Genomic DNA, 26,261 nt, shown 5'->3' with positions numbered 1-26,261 from the left:
AGCTGATCCCTGCCACGTAGTCGTTATATGCTTTATAAAGTCACTTTTGAAGACATTTTACCTCGTATTCCGAGCCTACGTTACAGTAGCATAGGCACTCCCGTAACTACGTAGTGTTTCGGCAAATTCTCAACGTAAGGCGAGCCTATGAAGTATCTTACTCTTCATCCTTATACCTTTTGAAATGTTTTATTTCCGCTTAACCAATAAAAAAAGGTCCGATGGAAAGGTCGCCCGATTTACTGACCAGATTGAGGAAAGTTAAGCTTTAGCAGTAAACTTAACGTATGCTCGGGTAATTTCTACAACAGGTTAAATGAAACAAAATGAACGTTTACAACCGCTCCTTTAGTTCTGAGCATAATGATGATAAATTTAATTTCATTCACTGTCTAAGCCTTTACTTTGCAACTTAAGAACTAGCCCGTGGCCCAACCTGAGAAATGACACACCTTCATCTTCGCCTTCTGTTTGGCATCTTGAACATTTTGGGGTTGCTTCTTCTATCTTTCATACCATGGCCAACCCCCCCACCCATTTTTGTTGGGTTGCCCGCAATAATATTGCAGCTCATCGCCATCTTCTATAAGATCGAGTATGTGCATATGGTTTGGCGATGGATTAGATATGAACCCGTGCAGCCTGCCTCAAAAGACGACAAGTTACCGTTTATCAGCATCGTTATACCAGTCTTCAACGAGTCCGAGTTCATTAAAAGCTCAATCAAGTCTATCGAGCTCTCGGACTATCCTAAAGACAGGGTTGAACTGATTGTCATCGATGATGGCTCTACTGATGACACATGGAAACATGTGAACGACGCTGCACGTTCAGTCTCCATGTGCGGTATAACACTTCGACTCTTACAGCATGCCGTCAACATGGGCAAAAGAAAAGCCATACAATCAGGATTCGCTACTGCACTCGGAAGTATCATCGTATCCCTCGACTCAGATAGCGTGGTGGAGAAGGGTGCACTTCGCAACATCGTGAGCCCTTTGATGAAGGATCCTTCGATCGGTGCTGTGGCTGGACATTTGGCTGTATTGAACGTCTCGAGCCACACTACTTTCTCGCTTACATGCCTTCTGCCGCGTCTTCTTGATATTGTCTTTGACCATATCGGTAACCTGCCGCGTTCGGCACTTTCAGCTGAAGGTTTTGTCACAATCCTTCCAGGTGCCTTCTCTGCATTTCGTGCAGATGCCGTCCAATGTCATATTGACGCTTTATGTACAAGCACCTTCCTTGGCTCACCGTTGAAACACGGTGAAGATATGGAGCTAGCATATCGTATTCTGAGCGACGGCTGGAAAACGGTTTACCAGAGCAACGCCGTTGTTCATACCATGGCACCTGAGACTCTCGAAAAGGCGTTACTGATGTTTTCTCGCTGGGAGCGCACCAACTATACCTTTCTCTGCATGGGATATCCAGCTCTGACGGTGTAAAAGACATTCAGACTATGGCTTGCAATGCGGCCGAGACGCACCCAGTCCTCCCTGGAATTCTTGGATAAAGAAAAGCAGGAAGACGAACCATTTATCACCAAAGACGGAACAGGGAGCATATATCCACTTATCAACGTGGCATGTATCTGGCTGAAAGGTCCACTGATGATCTTGGTCACTTACACCTTGCTTAGAAGTGTGATCCTATACCCCAGACATGCTCTTTGGATATTATTGGAAATATCAATTCTGACAATCTGGAGGAGCTTCATGCTTATCCCTGACGCCCTTCGAGAAAAAGGGACGGGTTATGTTTCTGATGTTGGCGGGCTACGAATTTATCACACTAGTGGTAGACTGGTATGGCGATTGGTTCTTTCCTGGCTTGCTGGGATGTTTCAATTGGTGATTTTGAGTTGGACCTCAATTCTCGGTCTTCTTACTTTAAAGAGCCAAAAGTGGTGGACAAGATAAAACTCTTTACAGTTTACTTAGCTTAGATATATTAAAGCATATAGATTTTCAACTTTATTTCAAATTCATGTAGGCCCATAAATAGATTATTATACTTTTACTAATTCTGGCATTCCCAGGAGTGCCTGGTCAATTTCGATAGCTTCGAAAGTTTATGTAATTGCCGGGTGTCCATTACCGACCTAACCGAGGCAGGCTTCCCGCAAGCGGGCGACGATATTGATAGGATCAATCAAACGAACCGAGACAGCCCTGTCACTCCTAAGTCCAAGCATTATCTATAAAAGCAAAAGTATCCATGCCTGTCGCTTTGATCAATTTAATCTAAGCTGGATTCTAGTGATGTGATCCATATCGCCCTGCTATCGCAATAATAAACACAATATTCCGTAATACAATTACTCTTGTTCTCTTTTTCAACCCTCGTAAGGCTTCCAGACAACAAACAAGCGACCTTATACCCCGATGTTTGTCAACAACCAGCAACAAGGGTCCAATGAAATACCCTGCCCATGTTCCAGCGGCACTTCCTTTCCCACAATCCACGAGCCTCGATCTGAGAAGAGTACTTTGGGTTCTGTTATGAATCTCGATACACAAATTACCACAATGTTGTTAGCGATCCGCGCATGTGCTCGATGTTCAAACGATGCACGTATAATCCAAGATGCATTCTCCGCTTTGAAACATGTCTTACTGCTCCTCGAAGCAGAACAAAGTGTCTATGCTGCAGTGACAAGGACTCAAACACCTGAAGACAGCTGCCTAGGGCCACATATTTACCTATCGTCTGACCTGCCAGATGGTAGTCCACAGGCGCCTAAGGACTGTATGAAGGAGAGATTCGTATTCGGAAGTATTATTCTCGATGATTGTGAGAGTACAGTCGTTGCGAGAAGACTCATCAGAGATGCAGCTATGAGAATTGGACAGAATCTTCGGTGGATTAGTTTGAAACGCAAGTCCGGGACAATAGGCTCTATTCATCATCCTGAGCAATTTGACCAAGAGATAGAAGTGGCCATGGACCATGTGAAGATAATGGTAGAAAGAACCTCTTTATATTTCTCATAAGACTCAAATTGTATAAGATGCTTTTGGACCAACTTATTATTATTTCTAAAACCAAGGAAGAGATAGCTACATATGAAGAGCAAACAATGAAAATATTTCTTCCATTTAGTCCCTGTGCGATATGCTCATTTGTGTTCATACAGGAAAAGCAGGGCGCTGAATACTGTCTACGAGAGCACTACCTAAAACTACCAGATATCATTTTATCCTCATATACTGCAGAACTGCTCGCTTGCTAAAAGGTCTATCATTCCCGAGATGGCTTCTAAGCGACTCTCAGCCACTTCAAGCATAAGCCGGGCCACTTGGTATAGTCGACCAGGATCACCTTCCCCCATGGTAACATTTGCGTTGTTCAGGTTCTCTATCACGTATATCGCTCTCGTTATCCTGCACTTAACGAGCTCATATGTGCCTATAATGCCGTTTTGCCCAGTCAGGACTGAGTCGCCGATCATTAGACAACAACTCTGGATGACGGCGGGATTCTCAAGAGCGTAGGCAATCCGAGATGAGATCCAGTCATATAACAAAGCAAGCATGCTAGATAGCTCCATGCTCCGAGACATGCAGGTAGGACATCCCCAGATCCGTTTCTGTACCTGCTCGGCAGTCCATGAGACTTGTAGTACTGCATCCAGACGCAAAGAGGATGAGTTCTCTGACCCAGCTATATACATGAGCAGTTGGGCTTTGCTCAGTAGCTGTGGCCACGACGTTGTACATGGATCATCGTGGAGGTGATATGATCGCATTGGTCGTTTGGTGATGTCCATGATAGTGGCCATAATTGCGTTGATCTCCTTGTCGATTTCTGTCAGACGGCCACTGGTACCATCTGATTTCTTGCTTGCGTCCGTGTAGAAGCTTGATGGGCCTGTTAAAGTATGACCAAGTGTCCCCTCGTTAGTTGCACCATGCCCTGGATATGCATCTCCTAAGGGGTTGCTGAACTGGGTGTTGTCCAGACTCCACTCTAGTTGAAGAGTGCCAGAAGATGCCGAGCCATGGCCCTCGGCGCTATCCCAGAGCATATCCTTCAGCATTAAGTCATCAAACTCGGAGACGTTCGAGGGTTGTGTGACTTCTGAACTGAGCCCCGGTGTTGACGACCAAGTATCTTGCATTAAGAAAACGATGTCCTGGGAGACTGGCGAATCCAGAACAGTATCTGGATGTGATGAGACAGGCAGTTCACTTCCTAAACATCGAAGGCCATTGACAGGTTGGTCGCTGTAGCTGGCGAGATCGGTTTGTGGTTGCCGATCAACAGAGGATGCGATCGATGCTTTACTTGGCTTGGGCCTGAGACGTGGACGCCCAGCACGTCGAGCCTTGCTGTACACGCAGTCTTGGCCCCGCATCCGACATCTTTGACAAGAAGGCATTTCGCCGCTGCACTTGAGCTTACTTCTCGTGCAGCTATCGCAGCATCCGCGGAGTCTTGGCGGCACCATTGTGGAAGAGCAACGTTTTTGCAGTATCATTGGGTTAGTGGGTGTATTGTCCCGAAATATCGGGGTTTATTTATGAACGAAAGACAGCTTGGTTGCTGATGAGACGAGCTATTTTTGACGTCTGTAATTTTGCTAGAAACATTCGATCTGCTCAGACCGCTAGATTTTCTTAATCGATGATCCCATCAAGCAGTGCCCTGTCCTTTGCTTAGCGCTGTTCTTTTAGTGAGGTACTACAATATTTAGGTTACCTGACCGCCATTGTGCTTTTTGCTGCTAAGACCTGTAGCTGAAAGTTTATCCTCAACCGCGAGGTTGGTAAATTAGATCAATATGAGGGAAAAGTTTAACTTGTATGATAAAGCCTTGTTTTTCACCATGAGCATTGTACTTGAATAGGATACGGAAATTCCCAAACCATGTGGTCATACAGTATCAACGGCATTACCAATTACTAAATGGAACACTGCAAAATATACGTTTTACCCGAGGAAGAGAAAAGACGTCGCATTGGTATTGGGGCCCACGTGGCCCTAGCTAGCCAACCCCATCGACGGGGAATGATCATACGTTGTAATGGATATCCAATAATACATCTCAACGGCGTAGTATCACAACTGAAATCCCGGTTCGAGTTCCCAGTCGTAAAGAAACCTGACATCAACACGATTCCCCAATGGGCCTGTTACCCCGATTCTCACCTCCTCGTCTGGAACCAGATCGATGAAGTTGTTGTCAAAGACCAAGTTCTTGCCGTCAGCGTCGCATGCACTTAACACAACTCCCTTTACGGGTGCATTGGCTCTCACAATGACTGCTGATCGATCGTCCACTATTTCGGCAGTGACCTTGAGATCGGAAGACATGTGCAGGTACTTAAGAGGCTCCGGCCAGCTCACCCACCTGGCTAGTTGTTCTCCAGATAAGACATCTCGTAGATATGCAACCAAGACCGTTTCATCTGGGTTCGGAATCTCCAGCCCGGCCAGAAGTTCAGTTGATCGGTTTCCTTTCAAAACATATTCCTTTGAGTTGGCCGAATTTGTCCATACCAGTGACTTTCCGCTTTGGATATCGAAGGCCTTCAATTCCAGAATGACTCTCATCTCATTGAGATGACCATTGACGGCCCAGATGTCAACCTTGTGCTTCTCATCGAGATAACCAGTGGTGATATACGGTGGCTTGTCTGTGACGACTCGTTCCATCCCAACAACCATCTTAGCCAGCGCTCGCTTAGTGATGTAGTATGCCGGCTTGGGATTCATGTCAACATCAATGAGCGCCCAGCTAATACCAGGCCAGATATCGTTTAACTGCCAGACCAAGACGCCAGCACAGTTCTCTTCCCCAGGCCCTCGGAACTCACGTCGCCAACAGTTATAAGCATACGCCATCGCTTTGGCTTGAAGAAACTGCGTGCAGTACACAAAATCCTTGAGTGGATTCATCCGAAACCGATAGTTCTCCCCCATGTACATCGGGTACCGCCTTTGATGGCCAGGGCCTTTATCATGAACATCAAAAGTCCGCGACTGTGCATGGCGCTCTTTGGGAGATGTGATAGCTCGGTGCAATGTCTGGAGACTGGGGGCTGACTCAAAGCCAAATTCCGAGATGAAACGGGACGTGTAGGCCTTGTAGTCCTGGTACGGGGATAGCTTACCATGCCAGACATCCCAACAATGCGTATCACCAACTGTTAGGTCATTGGAGAAGGTTCCACCATAAGGTGAGCTGATCCAATACGGGACATCAGTACCTGATGCTTTGATGACCGAAGGTAGAGTGTGTTCGTAGATCTCGCGTGCTGGAAATGTGGTCTTGTCCCATGGACCAGTAGTGTCACTGTAGTCAACCTCCCAGCAACGATCTCCGTCTGCCAACATGTAGTCCTCATTGTTACCGCACCACAAGACAAGAGAGGGGTGGTGACCAACACGCTGGACTTGTTGTTCCGCTTCGACCTTGGCATTGGCAACGAAGTCAGGCGAGCCCGGGTAGTTTCCGCACGCGTATAAGAAGTCCTGCCAGACCATGATGCCTTCACGGTCACATATATCATAGAAGTTATCGTCCTCAACAATCCCACCTCCCCAAACACGAATCATGGACTGGTTCCCTGCTTTGGCAAGAGTAATCCATTTGTCGTAGGTATCCTTTGACACCCGCGGCAGCATGAAGTCAGCGGGAATCCAACATGAACCGCCACTGAAAAAACGAATGTTGTTGACTTCAAAGATGAATGACGTCCCTGGCTGATCTTTGAGCGGATGTTGCAGTAGACACAATCGTCTGATACCCAACTTTCTACTCACAGCATGATTGGGAATGCTGACCTGAAGGAGATAGAGGTTTTGCTCTCCATACAAGAATGGGTACCATAGCTTGGGTCTGTTGAGCTTGATGGTGAAGGATAGGGCCCCTTTAGTCGATTTCGATGCTTTATCATCAACCACAATGGTCCCTGTTTCAAGGTCCAGTAACTGAACCTGAACCTCATTGATACTGTTGTGACCCTCCACTTGCGCTTCGACCCTGATGTCCACAGAAGAGAGATCTGGGGTAACATTTTGAGTGACCCGGAGATCATAGATTCGTGACTCGTAGACCTCCAAGTATATGGGCTTCCAGGGACCGCAAGTGTTGATAGCCGGACCCCAGTCCCATCCCCAATGATACTGGGCTTTCCTTACGAAGAGTCTCTCAGACCCTCCAAAGTTGACACCTCTTCCAACTTTTGTCGTCCTGTATCCAATGCGCCCACGTTCAGAACGGCCGTATGCTGGGGCAGTTTTGAACCTGAGCTCAAGAACGGATGGTTCCTCTCTACCCCGCAGCATGTCGATAACGTCAACACGATGAGATATGTGCATATTGTTGCTGAACAAGATATGCGAATCATTCAGATACACGTCAACCACTGTATCAAGGCCCTCGAAAACAAGTTCTGCCTTTTCAGACGGTTTCAGATCGAACGGAGAGACCTCCTCGGTACGATATGTCCAGTCCGCATCATTGACCCAAAGACACTTCAGTTCATTGCTGTCGATATAGGGATCGGGGATCAACTCATGATGCAGAAGGTCAATATGAGCGGCAGTGGGAAATTGAGCGACAGGTAGAAAGGACGAAGCAGTGCCATCGTTCAGAGAACTGGCCTGTTTGAACTTCCAACCTTTATCCAAGTGGATTTGACGCATGATCACTGCTGGGGAAAAGAATTTGATGGGAATTGTCAATGAGGTTTTCTAGATCTGCACTATAGCAGCTTCACATTACTCCCAGAGTGTTTCCTCTGAAGAAAATCGTACAGTTGATGCGGGGATTCTTCACCTTATATTCTGGCTGTGGAGGTTACACCGAAAGTGGATTCACCATTCTGGCATTTACCCGATAGAACATGATGGTAACACTGGAGGATGGCTTGAAGGACCCATATCTCCACTACCGACTATGGGTTTTGCTGATCCGTGGTATTGGATTAAATCTGACACAATGAGCGCTCGTGCCGAGTGCCGAGATATAACAAGGGAACTAACACATAAGTGATCGAGTGCCTACTGTGAGGGTGAAAATATTGAGGGTGCTCAATTCGACATAGCTATCCAGTTATTAAGCAACTTATGACTAGCCCTAGTTATATCTAGTTTTCGTGAGTTTCGTTTTATTATTCTTTGTCTCCTCAACTTAATGCTAACCCTGCGTGCTCCAGAAGCCTTAGTCACTATTACCATTATATGCATTTGCGATTCAAAATGTTGCATCTTGTGGAAATGTATAATTGGCCCGCTTAGTCGCAAGCCAGCCAAGCTCCCTTTTATATAAGGCAACTAGCATTTTACGGACCTTGGAGCCAAGGCGGGATGCAATCTGAGCCGCCGATAGACCTAGACCACCCAGTTCAATGATGGCGACTTTCGAAGACGCAGAAATCTGGGCCTCGACATCGACAGCATGGTATGCTGTTGCAGTGGCATCGGTAGCCACGGCCGCTTGAGCAAACGTGACCCCCTCAGGAATACGCAGTGTCTTTGACTCAAACAGTGCCACGTACTGCGCAAATCCACCATCATAGCCAATGCCGGCGGCGGTGGTCACGTCTCCGAATGTGATGGGGTGCTCAGTGCCGATAACGGCAACGACAGGGTCACCAACTTTGAACTTGGTAACGTCTGAACCTACCTTGACAACCACGCCAGCAGTTTCGTGACCCAAGATGATAGGCCGCTTCCAGAAGAAAGTATTGTCTAATCCAGATACTATGTTGCAGTCGGTGTGACAGAGGCCGGTAGCCTTGACCTCGACGAGGAGTTGGTTTTTGTCCGGGATAGGGACCGGAAGGCTTAGATAAAGATTCCGTGTTCAATAACAGCTGATGCTTGCATCGCGCGCCTGACATCGTTCACTCTGGATAGCCTAATCTCGTAGTACGGCTTCAGGGGAGTGACAAATTGGGCACCTGAAATCGACCCAGCTCATGGGATGTTGGGAAACTATTGTGCCGCTCACATAGCGAGATGATTACTGATCAGAACAGGCGTTTTTCGTGCTGAAGCAGACAGATTTGTCATGGGATGGTTAAGGTTTACAACCCCAGATAATCGGCAATCATGTACGTTACCGAACCAAAGGCGGAGAAGGCGAAATGAATTTGTCCGTCGGAACCTGGCCGTAATTGACAATGTTGCTTTCCGCATTATGTGAAAGGGTTTGCTGCTAGAAATACTAAAGAGCCTCTAGAAACAAACAGTTAGATATCCCATTCATCTTGACTACCTAGACACCAAAACATTTCAGAGCACTTGTTCAATCACTCTTCATAATCCTTAGACAATTCCTCAGTAAACAATTCGTCAAGAAAAGAACAATACAATGGCGACCCTCCAGAATGTTCAGACTCGTTTCACTTCTGTCGACAGACTGAAGATTGCGTACCGGCGATTTGGAAAGCAGAGTACCCTTCCGTTGTTTTACATTAACCATCTGCGGGGCTCAATGGATACACTCGACCCTCTTCTCTTCAACACCATTGCCAAGAACCGAGAGGTCATTATATATGGCAGTTTCGGTATCGGTCACAGCGAAGGCACTGTACCAGATTCAACGTCGGTTATGGCTTCTATTGCTGCCAAATTCTTGGCTGCCATCGGAGTCGTTCAGGCAGACGTCATTGGCTTCTCAATGGGGGGCGGCATTGCCCAGATCCTAGCATGGGACTACCCGCAGCTAGTCCACAAGCTGATTCTGGCTGGTACACAGTCCGCTATTGGGGAGGGTGTTGTGACGGTTGTGGCAAGCATTCCAGGGTAAGAGGTCTAAGCTTCGTTAGTGGGGTCAGATGGATGTCAGTGGTAACAGATATAAAGGGATAGATTCCCTTAAGGACTTTAGTTCTTTAGGCTTCTTTTTATATATAATTTTTACTCTTTTTTTTTTATATTTAATATTATTAAATTAATTATTTAATTCTCTATTTTATAATAAAGACCTTATTTTAATTAAACCTAATTAATAGTTATATTTAGCTTGTAGTTAAGAAGTATTAAAAGATATTATTATATATAGTTTTTTTTTAGTATTACTTTTTACCTTTAAATTAGTTCTTAAAACCTAGAAAATTTACTTTATTAATATTTTAAAGGTAAAGAGCAATAATAAAGAAAAGACTGCATAAGATAATATCTTCTAATACTTCTTAACTACAAGCTAAGTATAAACTACTAGTTAGGTTTAATTAAGATAAGGTCTTTATTATAAGATAGAAGATTAAATAATTAGTTTAATAGTATTAAATATAAAGGAAAAAGAGTAAAAATTATATATATAAAAAGAAGCATAAAAGGTTAAAGTCCCCGGGGAATCCGTCCCTTTGTCTGTCACCACAGACATCTATCTGGCCCCACTAACGAAGCTTAGACCTCTTACCCTGGAATGCTTGCCACAACCGTTATAATATAATTAGTTTTTAAAAAGATTTTAAAATAATTTAATTATTTAAAGAAAAAGTACTTTTATATTATTTAAATTATAAATTATAATAATTAAAAAGAAAAGGAAATATATTTAATAAAGAATAAGTAAGAGGCTAAGATAAATAATAAAAATTACTTATAAAAGTAATAAAAAGTAATAGATTTTTTAATTATTAAGTTAAAAGTAATAAAATTAAATAGCCTATATATATAAAAAGTAATAATAAAATTATAAAGCTAGTATTACCTTATAATAGTTTTTTATATTAAAGTAATATTAAAATTTGCCTTATAAAAAAATTTAGCCTTAACTTAATAAGAAAATATTAAGATTATATTATATATTATAGATTATAATAAACCTAATATAGCCTAGGATTAATAAAACTTAAAAACTAGTATTAAGGCACTTATTAAGCTACTTAAGTATAGGTTATTTAAAAAAGTTACTTTTATAATAACTAAACTTATTAATACTTTAGTAAAATAGTTTAAAATTTTATAAAATTAACTAATTAATTAGATTTTAAAAACTTTAATATAAGATATTTTTATATTTATTATATTTTAGACTTTTATAAAGAACCTAGTAATTATAATAGTAATTAATATAATTATCTTATTAAGGATAAATAAAAAGAATACTAATAGTTTTTTATAATTATCTTTTAATTTAAAAAAGACCTTATAAAAATACCTTATATTAACTAGCTAATTAATACTTATTATAATAAGCTTTATTAATACTTCTTTATCCTCTAATAATATAAGGATTATATTTATTAAGCTAATAACTTAGCTAACTAGCTTTAAGATCTTATTATAGCTATTTATAAATATAAGCCTTATATTATAATTAACTAAATAACTTTATATATAGCTATCTTTAATAATAAAAATATCTTAAAATATCTTTATTTCTTTAAATATTATATAGATTATATTAATATACCTAAATAAAAATATATTATTATACTTAAGATATATACTATCTCAGCCCTTATAAAAGATATTTATTAAGCTTATAAAAGGTATAATTAAAAGGAAGCTAAGAAGAACCTTAAAAAAAATTTTATTATTAAAAATACTACTACCTCTAATAGCCTTAAAGTATTACGACCTTACCGGTTTTATTACGTATACCCTACATGTTACGATTCGTGCCCGTAACAGCGCTATAAGGCTCTATAAGCAGCTGAATGCACCACTGTAATTGCTACAATAGCAGTTGTAGCCCGATCTTTTGCCCTGTGGCGTAGTGGTTAGGTGCAGCCGTTACACTACATTTTCTACCAATGACCATAACCCCCGCTAAAGACAATTAACACCAAGACTCTATAATTAAAGCTAATCTACCATAATTAGTACTAATCTATCTAAATTACTACTAATCCCTTAATAACCTTACTAATTACCTAAAAATACCTCTAGTATATAGACTATATTTATTAGCACTTTTATAAAACTTGGCTTACTCCGTTTATGTTGGCGTCCTGTCTGAGGGCGGAACGAAAGTTGCCTAGTATTCTTCACCGCTTCTTCACTTATGTTCCCTCCGGCGAGCCGGTGAGCCGTTGACCTCCCTGCTATCATATACTAGCTCTTCTGGACTACAGTGATCAGCAACTTGCAGCAACGCTGTCACATTCAGTCGTAAGAGAAGAGGGAACTTAGGTCAAGCCATTGAACATTGTTTGAAGATGCCGTAACCATAATCAGCTTGCTAACAAGGTAAAAAAAACCACAGCCTGATGAGAGCCGCATTGATGCCGCCTGAAATACCACTGCCCCTACCCCACAACCCATTTTATATCGATACTTTTCAGTATGCTTTTGTTATTTCTTTGGTAGTTCAGAATGGAGGAGAAGCCTCTCCTAGATGAACTTATTAAATCTAAGATTAAGTGATATAGAGAGCACCTTTGCCACATATTCCCTCTACCTGGCCTAGATTTAAGCTTAATTAATGCTTATAGGCAGGAATTTATTAAGTCCTTACTAAAAATTAATGGAATAAACGACAAATAACTATTCTAACTTCCATTTATTACAGCACTTTACATTATTATACCCTTAGGTAAATTACTAAACGAACTAAAATATTAAAAGAACTCTAGAGATAGCATCAAGCGATTAGAAAATTAGATATCGCGAAGTCTGCTTATAATATCGAACTGCACGCTATCTCTTCCCTTGATTCGCGCGTTATTACTGGCTGCACTTTGTTATTAGTATGAAGGTGAACTTATATCAGCACTGCAGTACTTTCATATAGCAATATCCATGTTCAATAGTATAATCATATAAGTTTCTGTTATAAAGAAAGAAGGTCATGCTAAACAATTCAGGGACCTTGGGGGTAAAAATAGAATTAAAGAAACACTTACGCCTAGGGAGCTACACGACCTTATGCTAGTTAGCTAGAACTTTTCAAAGTACATATACTAAATCATTATCGCTCCCAGGATAAATGTTAACCTTGATCTTACTAGCTTTATATTATTTGATTACTCTATCAAAAATCAGATTTCATTACTATTGCTAGAGTTTAATCTGGAGGTTATCTGAAACGAGTTTGGCAAGGAGGCTGAAGATAGGCTTTACCAGAAGCTAAGATGCAAGATGCTAAAGGTCCGAGTAGCCCGCTTATAATGCTCTTATATGGCCCTTGAATAATTACCAGAGATGATACAGTCTATCGAGACCTTGCCGATCCCCCCCAATCTGACACCTAGAAGCATCATATATCTTATTAACTATTTTAAGTCTGTGCAGCTCCTTGCGGATACTTTCAGTTAGGCGGTTTCTGCGTATAACAAACTTCCAGAGGACTAAAAGAAACTTCTACCAGAGCCCTATCGGCTTACAGATAGATATACAGGGTTTATCGTCAGGATGCTGAAGCAATCTCAGGAATTACCAAGTTTGGAAAGAAGGCGCCTTATGCTATTGTAAGTGTGGAAGAATCTTTTTGAGTTTGTCTGCCACTGATAGTTTACAGCGAGCTGAGTGCTTTAAATTGTCTGAAAAAAATTAATTCCTCTTACAGAGGACAATTAGAAGCACTTACAAACAGAACATTTGTCTTCCTACAGTCTCATATATTGGACGGATTTCAGCTGCGTTTATATTTAAGAGAGCCGGTTAGGAGAGTCTGCACCAGATATCACAGAGGCCGCTTTAAGTGACTTGTAACTTCAAGTGCAAGTTAGTATAATTTCCCATAGGAATGGCGATAAATCTTGTCTGTCTTTCGGTCAGTAACCCTCATTCAAGGGTATGGACCAGGGAAAGAAAGAGTGGATGAGATGATATACTAGAAGTAATATATATTTATAAGACTTTTAGTTATTAGATAAGTAAGCTGGTATGAACTCTTATAAATTAAATTATACACTTTATATATAATTCTAAATTATTAATACTGTCTTTTTATCTTATATAAGTCCTATTTTTTATCTTGCTTATATATCTATAATATAGATTTTACTATACTCTCTTTATACCTTGCCCGCATGCCTAGTCAAACACATCCATAATATACCTTATATTCCTTTATTTATCGAACTACTTCCTTGCCTTATCTAAGCCTATGTCGCCTCTAGATCTCTTCTTAATCTCGGTCTTTACTTTAATTATAACCTCTTTAACTAAATTAGCTATTGCCCTTAAGCTATATATATATATTATAGCGCCTTTATTCCAGAGCTTAATAAAGTCTTCCTTATCTTGCTAGATCTAACCTTAGATATATTTATACCCCTCTCTATATTGACTATATGCTTGATATACCTGTATTATGCTAAGCTTCTGTTAACTATTAAACTTATTATAGTAAAGATTATCTTAATTAGGAATATAATAACTAAAGAAGAGCAGAGCTAGTATAAGAGTATAACTTAAATTATATATAATAGCATGTTACTTTATAAAGCCTTAGAATGGCGCTAGTCCTGATTTAGCAGTAATATAAATTATAGGTATATATTTAGGGTTTAAGGGAAGGCTAAAAGTAGCAGGTAATAAATAGATAGCTACTTAGAGCATATTACCCTTAGCTAGAAAGTTAAGGTAAGAGGTTATAATGCGGTTATATATGCCATAGCCTGAAAAAGCGGGCCCTTTAAGGACCGAGAAGGTAATAGTTATATAAGCCTGATTTTATAAGGGAGATGAGGAGATAGAGCTAAAGAGGGGAGGTTAGTAGGATATAAAGCAATATAGCAATAGAATTCTTACTATTAATAAATTCAAATAGATGGCAATGTCTGCAAGAAGTCTCTAATAGATAGTTTAATAAAGGGATGCCATTCTAGGATTTCTAAAACTAATACGCGCTTATTACTAATCTCCTTATTATAACTTTCCTAGGATAATAAGGTAAGAGCAGCTTTGGTCTCTATATTAGACGCAGCTTTAGCAATAATAAGAAGGTTCTATTACGGCCAGTTAGAATTATGCTACATATGTGCTTGACTGTTCTTTTTCTCACCCTCTTTGTGGCCGGCTGCGAAAGCTTAATATAGGAGCTTAATACATCTATTGCTGATACAGACATGTCAGTCAGTAGGGCAGCTGGCGTACTGCTCGAAATTTCTAAATAAGCATCTATTAGAAGCCTAAACCTCCTTAGGGCTTAGCGAATAATCTTATAGGGATTAATGGGCAGAATAGCAAGGTAGTCTCCTGCTATATATCTAGTGCCTTTAGGTAATTATATCTTAATATGTTTCTTTTTAGATTTTATATTAATATTACTTATTAGTATCTTAGTAGAGACTACTATTACCTCCTTAACATCTTAACAGAGGGTAAGGGTCTTAAAGCTATAGCTCTTAATACTTAGTCCCTTATTTATAAGTATTATTTTATAATTAGGCTTGTAATGCTTTTTAAAAGCAGGCTATAGAATATTATCTTCTTATATCTTAAAGTTACTAAAGACCATATTCTGAGATATATCAGTAAGACTTATATTTATAAGTCAAGTAGCGCCATGCTTTGCAAGAGTATGGTCTATAAGCTTGGGAATGTAGTAGAAGGTTAGTACCTAATCCTTATAACTATAGCTAAAAATAGTATATAAGATATCCTTAAATAGCTTGTCTTCTTAGGCAGTCTTTTTAACCTAAGTAATAAAATGCCTAGCATTGTTAGGGGGTTGGCCTTTATATAATATAAAATAATAATAATAGGTTAATTTGCAGGAAGATTCCTATTTGCTACATTAAGATAATTAATCTTTATAATGCAGAACCTATATTATGCAGTATTAGTTATAACTCTCTAGGCTAAAGACTTATATATTCTACTATTAGATCTATATAAAATTGTTATAGGGCTGCCATCTTTAGCATCAGCAGACTCGCTATTTATCCCATTTGCCTTATCTATTGCTAAAACAGGCAGACTAACCAGTTAATGCTTAAGGGTAGTCGGCATAAGATTATCCCTTAAGACTGCCTGTATATATATATCTTTAGGGTTAATAATTAGGATTTGCTTAAAGCCTAGATAATAGTTAAGGTTAAGAATAAAATTAAAATTTTATAGAAGTATAACTATAACTAGTAGAGATTCTTACTAAGTAAATAGTCTTTTAATATAGGCTTATATATTATTACTAAATAGCTTTTATAAGTTAAAAGATTCCTTATTTATTTTAGTAAAGTTTCTATTAAATATACATTCTGGCCTAAACTTGTCTGTATTATTACTAAATACTATAAGGTTAAGTTATAATTTTATAAGGAGGTTAATAATTATTTTGCCAGCCTTAATAGGATACTTATTCTTAAGAAGAGTATCTTTAAAGGCTTTAATAGTAAAAAGAGGGATAGTTATATTAAGATAAAGGGTTTTTTTTAGAATATTATTTAGATATAAAAGCTTAAAGAGATATTTTACTTAAATAAGTTCTTTCTTAATTACCTAATTTACCTTATTTTAAGTAAGCTAGTAGGTATTTAAATAAGTAAAGAGTTAATAGAAAGTAAATAATAAGAGTCTTAAAGTAGTTTTATACCTTATAATAAGAAAGGTAATTAAGTTATTTATAATACTTTTATTAATTATTTTCTTACTAGTTTTTATATTAATATATAATAGAATGGGTTTTAAATAGGTAAACTAGTCCATACTAGGTTTAATGTTTACAGAGTTATAAGGCGTTATACTAAGCAGTTTGCAAAGTATTATGTCTCTTAATAGTAAATAGAGCAGGTTAGGCATATTTAGGTAAAGAAGTCTTATTAATAGCTGGTGAGCTAAGTTTTATAAAAGTGCTAATAAATATAATTTATATATTAAGGGTGGCCTTATAGCTTAGTAAAGAATATAAGTAATTTAAGGGTTAGATTTATGGGGATTGGTTGTGATTTATGGTAATCTAGTCTTGGAGTATTGTGATTTAAGTAATTTAAGGGAAGAGGATTGTTACTGGGAGAAGTGATCCTATGGTAATTAGTGAAAATTGTAGGGGCTATGTGATATAGATGCGGGGGTCGTAACACGATCTCTCCCCTCTGTTAGGTCTTGTCCTTAAGACCTGTATGTCTCCCTGTTCCTGTATTAGGCTTTAGTAAGCGCTAACTCTCTTTCTTAATTATTTTTTCTAATATATCTTGCTAATTATTATATTATAGAATCTTTAGTTAAAATCTTATAAGACTTTAGAGTATATTTATTTTAGCAGATTTAATTGCAAAATTTGGTTTTAATGTTATGCCTTATTCCTTTTATAAGGCCAAGGGCCTTTATTATAAAATAATTAAGCGTTCTTCTTATTATTCTGAATATACTTAGCGAGGTTAATCTTATAATGCTTCTGGTATTGCGATTACTTACTATGCGTTCCTCTTTATTTATTGCTAGGTTTTTTGCTAATTATTTCTTATAGTTCCTCAATTGAATTGTAAGTCTGATTGTCTAGAACGGGCAGAGGAGGAGGCTAAGGAGAAGCTCCTTAAGGCTTAGTAAGAAGTAAATAAGGCTATTATAAGGTTATCCTGCATCTATTATATAAAGCATTTATTGCAGGAGCAGGGAATTCAGTCTATTATTAACGGTCTAAGTTCTTTTATAGGTAATATTATTGCTTAGGAGGAGGATATAGCGGTTTTAGATATTTAGTCTTTTAGCAGTGCTAATGTTATTAACTAGAATGTGGTTTTTAATCCTTTGCTTTCTAAGGTTATTAATAAAAATTCTTTAGGAGTTATTAGGTATTAGTAAGGTATTTAGGTGGCTCTTATATGTTTTTGCTTTTTAGGTAGTCCTTTTATTTAATAAGGTATTCCATTTATTTATTAATTCTCCTTATATTTCTAATTGCTTTTGCTTTATAGACTTCTAGTCTTTTGATTTCTTTTAGTTTATTACTAGTTTTGATTTATATTATATCGGCTGCTAATTTAAGTAATGTAATATAAAAGATTAGATAGAGCCTAGCTTTTGGTAGTAGGTTTAGTTTATAATTATTTTCTAAGATTTTTCTTTTAACTTTATATGGCCTGATATACTTATAGTCTAATTTATAACTTAGTTATTTTATTATAATGTTTTTTATAGCTAGGTAGACTATATCTCCCTCTAAGAAGGTTAGTCTTTTAATCCTTTTTGTATTATAGTATTTTTTTATTTGTTTTTTAATAAATTCTAATTTTTTCTTTAATTCCTTATATAGAGCTTTGAGGTCTTTACTCTTGATTATGGCGGCTAGGTTAACTGTTTTTGGTTCTCGCGCCGTGTAGTACGGGTCTAGGGTAAATCCAAAGTTTGCTGCTAAAGGTGTTATTTCTATGCTTTCGTTATATGCTATGTTATAGGCGAGTTAGGCGCTTAGTAGCTTTTCTACCTAATTATCTTATTCATAGTTAATATAGCATTATAGGTATTATTCTAATACTTGATTTATTTATTTAGTTTGTCTATCTATTTGTAATTTAAATGCTATTAAGAGTCGGTAGTTTAGTCCTATATATAATATTAATGCCTGCTAAAATTTGCTTATAAACGTTATTCCTCTATCTATTAAGATTTCGTAAGGTAGTCTATGTTCTCTAACTATCCTATTATAGAAGATATAAGAAAGTTGCTCTGCATCTATGTCTTCTCTATAGGGTATATAGTAAGAAAATTTAGTAAGTTAATCCACTATAACTAAGATGCTATTATAAAAGATTCTAGTTAAAGGTTCTTCTAACAAAGGTAGCTTGGTTATGCAGTCTATTATAATTAAACTTTATAGTCTTTCTGCTACTTCTAGTAGTTGCAGTAGGCCGTAAGGTTTATATCGTTATGCTTTAGTTTTTATATATAAGTTATACTATTTAATAACCTTTTCTACTATCTTCTTAATCCCTTCCTAATTATAATATATTTAGATGCGTTTTAGGGTTTTCTTAATGCCTTGGTGGCTGTATAGGGGATATCTATGTATATCTTGTATTAGTTCTTCCCTAAACCGTTTAGGTACCTATAGTTTATTATTATAGGTAGGCATTTTAGCTCTGCTTCTAATAGGATCTTAAAGGTTGCATTCTATAATAACGTTTTAGATTTTATTTATTTATTCTTCCTAATTTATAGGTTTATAGTCGTTTATAAGTCCTAGGGTTTTTACTTATTATATAAATTAGTATTTTCCTTTATTATTTTTTTTTAAGAGTTATTCTTTTGCTTTTATTATGCTAGTATTATAATCTAGGCATTAACTAATAGCGTCGGCTTATCTGTTATCTAAACCCTTATAATAAATAATTATAAAGTTAAATTTATATAGGTATTTAGCATAGTATAGTTATTATTAGTTAAGTTCTTATATTATAGTAAAGTATGAAATATTCTAATAGTTAGTATAGACTTTGATTTAATATATACTTCCTATAAGGTAGTATTTAAACTCCTTAAAGTAGTTAATAATTGCTAGGAATTCTTTATTATAAATAAGGTAATTTAGTTCTGCCCTATATAGTTTATAGGAATAGAATGCGATTAGGTAAAGCTTTCTTTTTTTGTCTTGTTATCTGATTTATCCTCCTAAAGCGAAATCTGATAAGTCGGTCTCTAGTTCTATTTCCTTATTAGGGTTAAACATAACTAATATAGGTTTACTGAGGATAGCTTGTTGCAGTGCCTTAAATGCTGCTTATATATCTTATTTCTATATAAATTTCCTATCTTTCTTTATAAGTTTTATAAGTAGGTTTGCAATTTTGCTAAAGTCTCTAATAAATCTTTAGTAATAATTAGTAAATCTTAAGAAGCTCTAAACTTCTTTAATTATTATTAATAAGGGCTAATCTACTACTGCTAAGATTTTCTTTTATTTTATTCTAATTTCGCTAGGTATAATAGTATATCTTAAGAAGTCTACTTCTTTTATATAAAAGTAACTTTTTTCTAGTTTAACTAGTAGGTTAGTATTTTATAGGGCTTTTAAAACCTTATAGATATATTCTTTATATTCTTTTTTATTATTTAAGAAGATTAAGATATTATTTAGGTAGTATATTATAAAGATATTTAAGTACTATTAAAGTATATTATTAATTATCTGCTAGAATATTATAGGTATATTAGTAAGTCTAAATAGCATTACTAAGTACTTAAAGAGTCTAAATTTAGTTCTAAATGCTATCTTCTATTTATCTCCTTTTTTAATGCAGATTAGGTTATAAGCTCCCTTAAGGTCTAGAGCAGTAAAGATCTATTTGCCTTACAGGCAGTCCTTAAGTTCTATAATAAGCAGAAGTAGGGTCTTATCCTTAATTATAAGGGCATTTAACCTCCTATAGTCTATAATAAGTTATAGTTTCCTATTTTTCTTTAAGATAAATATTACTAGAAATCCTGCTAATAAGTTAGATATCTTAATATTCCCTTTTACTAGTTCTATATCTAGGTATTCTCTTAAGGTAATAAGTTCCTTTTTATTAAGGTTATAGATTTTCTAGAATGGCAAGTTATCTGTTTTAAGCCATATTTTGTAGTCCTAGCGGCTATACTATAATACCTTTGTTTTAAGTTCCTCTTTAAATAGTTTCTTATAGATATAGTATTCTTTTAGAATATTCTTAAGTCTGTTTTATTATTCCTTTTTCTTGAGTTCTTTCTAATATTTTAATTATTTATTTAGGTTATATAGTTAATATCTAATAAGGCCTAGGGCTTATTGATTTCGTTATTTCCTGCCTTTTATATACTTATATTATGCTCTTATTAGAGTTAGCAGATTCTTTATTCTGCGCGTCCCCATGCTATTATCTTTAGTTAGGGTTTAAGATCTCTCGTTATTTATTATAATCATTTTATTATTGCTATCCAAGTCATTGCGAAAAGTAACTTAGCCAGTCGGCCAGTCAATATATAGGTTTATTTGTTTAAGCTAAGGCATACTAAGGATAATATCTATATCTAGTAATAAGGGAATAATATCTAGGTCTATTCCTTGATTTTTCCCTTAGATAAGGACCTTAAGGTAATTAATCTCTTAATCTACTATTCTGTTATTATAGTTAAAAGGTTGTCCCTCTGCGCTAATAACTAGGTATAGGACTTGCTTTTTTCTCTATAGTAATTCAAGCTCTATAACTAGGTCTAGATTAATAAAGTTATATTTGGCTCTGCAATTAATCTAAGTATTTAGCTATCTCCTCTTAATCTGAACTTTTAGTACTAGGCTATTAGGCTTGCTATCTTGTATAGCTCTTAGAGCACTTGTTAGTCTAAGTTATTCTTATCCTTATGCTTTGCGTATCTGTGGCTCTGTTATAGATAGCGTTTCTCGTTTCCCGATATATCTTAGTAAATTCATTTGCAGTTGCTATTATAGTATCCTTCTCTATTAGTATAATTATTCTTAAATTCTCTATTATATAGTAGTTACTGGAGGTGTTCTTTTAGTTCTGTATCTTGCTTATCCGGTGTGATTCCTTATCTGGGTTATTTGTTATTAATTATGTCTTCTGTAATCGTGATCTTATTAAGTCGTTGGAGACCTATAGGGTTGCTGCATAGGTGGAGTCTATTATCTTCCTACTGGCATACTAGCTCTTCTGTGGTTTCTAAACTGGTATTATTAACTAATGGTTCCTTTATTAAGTAGTTATATTGTTTATTATTAATCCGTTCTTAATACTCTTTTTCCTATTTTTAATGTTTTTTCTTTATTTTATTAACTTCTTCTTAGTTAAATGCTTCTTTAAGGTAATTAAACTTTCCTTTAGTAATTGCCTGGAATTCTTTTTTAGCATCTTTAATAAGTTTTTATAATTATTAAATCCCCTTATAGAGTCGATTTACTTTATAGGTCTATTAATAGTAGGCTATATTGAATTATAGTTCTACTACTCCTAGGTTTTTATACTACATATATACTAGGTACCTCTTTATTTCCTTCCTTAAGTAGGGTTTGTTGTTAGGTGTGCTAGGGATGGTTGCTAGAAAGCAATTATTATTGAGTTTTTCTTGCTTATATGTTTTATACTAATAGTATTTATAAAATAGCTATAATATCTCTTTATATTATTTATTTATTAGAAATATTTAAATATTATCTTATTTATTAAATCATTCCTCCTTATATAGTGGGTTTATAGCGTTATTAGTGTAATATACTCTGATATTTAAGAGTTTAATTATATCAGTATTTCTATATTCTCTAGCTCCTTATATATACCTATCTTCTAGTAATATCTATATCCTATTTCCTACTTTATTAAATAGTGGCTTATAGGGTTATTTTTATTTTTATTTAAGTTATTTATCTTCCTTATAGAGGTATTATGCAGTTACTTATGCTACTCCTCCTCTATGTCCTATATTTCAGGAGTATTAATAGTAATAGTTACAGATTTTATTTCCTGCTTCTCGTTCCTTATTAAAGGCTATTTCTTTTTTTTAGAGCTTGTTTATTATTAACGTGTATGATAAGCGAGTGAGCCAGACAAGCGAGTGAGCCACATATCTTAACTTTCTAAATGAAATTCGCAATAAAAACTCTACAACCTATCTAATCAATTAAAATTAATCGCTATACTATTCCCTATTGACTTTAATTGCCTCCTGACAGGTCCTTGCATTATGCCCGGTCTTTCTGCAAATACTACACTGCCGGACCTTTGCTCCTTATGACCTTCCGCAACCACCTCTCGAGGCTTTAGCTATTACCTGCGCATCAATATCTATCTAATCAATTGCTTGTAATGCTTCCCCTATAGTTAAAGGCCCTTCTTTTTATACCCTAGTCCTTTTTCCCCTCCGGCGTCGCCCTACTATCTTATTTTGTTATTCAAGTTGTTGATTCCTATTATATAGTAAGACCATCTTATCTATAAGAATAGTTATTGCCTTCTCAAAATGCTTTACGGCTTTAATTATTGACTCAGGGGAGCTGCTCTTATGATTTCTGATCCTTCCTTGCAGATACTTGGAGTGCGATTGGGCCCCTAGTACTGTCTTTGGGGTCCTTGCAGTCCAAGGGGTCGATGGTATTGTGACCTCTACGGGAGGCGTTGGAGTCCGTAGCTGCACATCAAGCTTCGAGATGACATTTTCTGGGTTAAGGGGAGCAAGTCCAGCTCCTCTAAAACCTCCCTTAATATTGCTTTCTATAATAGCAGCTTAGTGGGCGACATGAAAGGCAGGAAAGAACTCGGTCTTGGTAATATGGGTTATAAAGCATCTGATCAGATGCTCTATTTCTCGACTATATGCCTTTTTCAGCGGCCCAAAGCACCCTATGTCAAGAGGCTGAAGTAGATGAGAGGCATGAGCAGGCATACAGAGCGTAATAATCTTGTTCTCCTTGCAATATTCCTCGAATTCGACAGAGTGGTGACTTTCATGACCATCAAGGATCAAGAGGCGATAGCGACTGTTCGTTCGCTTAGCTATAGCCTGATCAAAATGCTTTAGCCACTCAAGGCCCAGCTTATTATCAGTCCATCCTTTCTCACTCAATGCAATAACCCAATCGCCAGGAAGGTTGCATTCTTGGTACTAATTGGCGAGGTGATCCTTACCTGCGCTAATGATAAACGGCGGGATCGATTGGCCTTCTGCATTAATCCCCTTAATTATAGTAATCCATTTGCGGTTTCTAGGCTATACTTGCTTTAGTCTTCCTTGCCTATAGGAGCTTATAACGACTGTTCCGGGCTTAATTACGCCCATCATAAAGACAGTCTTATTAAAGTTCCAGATATCATCTAATCAGATACCATATTTTGCAATTATATTCTCTACAAGCCGAAACCAGCTACGAATAATAGTCGGATCTTCGCATTTAGCTCTCTGATAGTTATATCTCCGAAATTGACATGTCTTTAGCTCTGGTTATCGCTTAATGAAGTTATAAGCCCAGCGCTTGCTAACAGGTGGTATATCGCGGTTGGCATATAGAGAATTCGCGATATCTTCTATATACGATAGTCGCGAGGGAAATCCTCGCGAATCTAGGTCTAAAATGAATTGGATTATTATCTGCTCTTCCTGATCAGATAGTTTCCGTGACTTTGTGGGAGTATTACGCTTTAAAAGAATGCCATGCTGGCGGCGACCTAAGGTACTACGGTTGACATCGTAGATATTTGCCGCCCGTCGGACTGTAAGTTTAGGGTTATCTTGAAGGGCCTGAAGGGCAAGAAGGATTCTAGCTTCATTTGAGGACTGTGGCATATTTGTTGGTTGAGATATAGCTGATTGAATTATAATGTTGTAAGGTGAGGGATTTTTGGCTCACTTGCTTGTCTGGCTCACTCGCTTATCATACACGTTATGGTTTTTATAGGGATATTATCTATCTTGCTAGTAGACTTGGCTTTTTTATTTATATTAGGGGTAGTTGCCGTTCTTTATTATATTATTCCTAGGACTTCTAGTTATTATTATTTATTGCCTTTTTTATTATCCTTCTTTTATTATCTTCTTTCCCTTTATTTCTATTAGAAGTATTCCTTTTATTCTAGGTCTTTTATCTTTCTGTAGTAGTAGTTATTATTAATTTCGTTTCTATAAAGTCTTTATCGTTCTTGCTCTTCTTCTAAAAGCAGTTCTCCTTTCTTTCTTCCCGTAATTTCGGATAGTAGCTCTATAAAAGTTAACTTATAATATAGGACTATATTATATCCGCTTTAGGTTATTCCTAATACTTTAGTTAGTCCTAGGGGTTACTTACCTTAATTTAGGTCTTTAAATCTTTATAATTCTAGGCAATTGCATGCAATATATCTATACTTATTGCAGTTATAGTATTTAACTTTAAACATATCTCGTTATTAATTATTATTATTACCTAGTTAAGTAGCTCTAAGTACCATAGGTCCTGGTTATATACTATATATAGTATTATTTAACTGGTTACCTTATTATTATCCTTAGTTTCGAGAGTTACCTTAATTATTATTATATCTCTGGCTAGGGTAATATAGGTTAAAGTCGCTTCCTTTTCGTTAATAGGCAGCTTTCTCTCTTTTATATTTATACTATCTTTTATTAATCTTAATTACTATAGTAATATATATAATTAGGTTATTAGGCCTATTGGCTAGGTATAGTTTATCCTTAATATCTTCTTTTAGACTTTAGTAGTAAATTTCTATAAGAGACTTATTATCTTACTAAGTTTTAGCGGCAAGTTATCTAAACTTGGCTAAGTATACGGCGTATGATTTATACTGCTTAAGTACTAGTAGTTCTGCTGCGGCTTATTGTTCTTTATTAACTACTTTAAAATTATCCTTAAGTGCTTATTTAAAGTTTTCTTAATTTCTAAAGATGTTTTAGGTATCCTAATCTTATAGGTTTTCTTCGTTTTTAAGGTAGTCCCTTATAATAGGTTTAAACCAATCTTTAGTATCTCCTTAAATTAGTAATACAGTGAACAGCAGCTTCTTAGTAGCGGTATCCAGTTTGTTAGGGAATAGGCGGAAATATCCTTTTATTTAGGTAAGGAATAGGATTATATTAGCTGCCTATCCCTTAAAAGGTTCCGGCTTAGGCGGCTTAAGTGCCTCTTTAAGGTCGCGTCCTCGCGATTTGTTAGCGTTATTATTAGCTGGCGCAGCGCTCTGCTGCTTATTGACTTATATCTGCAGGTTATAGATAGTAGTGCATAACTGCTAGACTTCAGCTATCAGTTTAGCCGTGCTAGGGGGTGCTCTGGTATAATGAGGTGCTAGGCCGGTATTACTAGATATTTTAATAGTATAATATTACTTAGTTATTTAATGCAGTATATTTTAAATAAGAGCTATTAATATATAATAGAATAGGTTTTAAATAGGTAAACTAGTCTATACTAGGTTTAATGTTTATAAAGTTATAAGGCGTTATATTAAGCAGTTTATAAAGTATTATATCTCTTAATAGTAAATAGAGCAGGTTAGGTATATTTAGGTAAAGAAGTCTTATTAATAGCTAGTAAGCTAAGTTCTATAAAAGTGCTAATAAATATGATCTATATACTAAGGGTGGCCTTATAGCTTAGTAGAGAATGTAAGTGATCTAAGGGTTAGATTTACGGGGATTAGTTATGATCTATGGTAATCTAGTCTTAGAGCATCGTGATCTAAGTGATCCAAGGGAAGAGGATTGTTACTAGGAGAAGTGATCCTACGGTAATTGGTGAAAATTATAGGGGCCACGTGACATAGATGCGGGGGTTGTAACATAATACCTTTAAGTATAGCTACTAAGAGGTGTTTTTATATACTTCTATCTGCCTTTTAGGCTTTAAGAACCTCCCTGGCAGTATTTCTTATAATTTTAATATCTTACTAATATTTACAGTTATAATTATAGTAAATAATTCTAGGTAAAGGCAATCT

The 26,261-nt window shown here is 36.6% G+C and overlaps 4 protein-coding genes across 4 annotated transcripts; 2 read left to right on the top strand and 2 right to left on the bottom strand.

Moving 5' to 3' along the window:
• Nucleotides 1-443: 443 nt before the first annotated feature.
• Nucleotides 444-1,925, top strand: BKA55DRAFT_500463 (nucleotide-diphospho-sugar transferase; the record flags this gene model as incomplete). The annotated part of the gene is given in 2 exon segments (XM_046186755.1): nt 444-1,447; nt 1,463-1,925. 2 exon segments carry the CDS (start codon nt 444-446, stop codon nt 1,923-1,925), a joined length of 1,467 nt encoding a protein of 488 aa, XP_046055670.1.
• A 1,283-nt stretch (nt 1,926-3,208) lies between these two features.
• BKA55DRAFT_590160 (uncharacterized protein) lies at nt 3,209-7,659 on the bottom strand (the record flags this gene model as incomplete). The annotated part of the gene is made up of 4 exons (XM_046195049.1): nt 3,209-4,442; nt 5,051-5,052; nt 5,158-6,714; nt 6,775-7,659. 4 exons carry the CDS (start codon nt 7,657-7,659, stop codon nt 3,209-3,211), a joined length of 3,678 nt encoding a protein of 1,225 aa, XP_046055669.1.
• A 550-nt stretch (nt 7,660-8,209) lies between these two features.
• BKA55DRAFT_499182 (chaperonin 10-like protein) lies at nt 8,210-8,809 on the bottom strand (the record flags this gene model as incomplete). The annotated part of the gene is made up of 1 exon (XM_046186634.1): nt 8,210-8,809. A coding segment is annotated over one exon (600 nt), but the record flags the coding sequence as incomplete, so codon positions are not given.
• A 434-nt stretch (nt 8,810-9,243) lies between these two features.
• Nucleotides 9,244-9,769, top strand: BKA55DRAFT_734031 (Alpha/Beta hydrolase protein; the record flags this gene model as incomplete). The annotated part of the gene is made up of 1 exon (XM_046201247.1): nt 9,244-9,769. The coding sequence occupies exon 1, from the start codon at nt 9,332-9,334 to the stop codon at nt 9,767-9,769; it is 438 nt and encodes a 145-aa protein (XP_046055667.1). The 5' UTR covers nt 9,244-9,331.
• Nucleotides 9,770-26,261: the final 16,492 nt, after the last annotated feature.

The sequence above is a fragment of the Fusarium redolens genome, assembly GCF_020744475.1.
Source record: "Fusarium redolens strain MPI-CAGE-AT-0023 chromosome Unknown BKA55scaffold_2, whole genome shotgun sequence".
NCBI classification, from domain to species: domain Eukaryota; kingdom Fungi; phylum Ascomycota; class Sordariomycetes; order Hypocreales; family Nectriaceae; genus Fusarium; species Fusarium redolens.
Note: the sequence above shows the minus strand (reverse complement) of the source record. Positions and strands in the feature narration are given on the sequence as shown.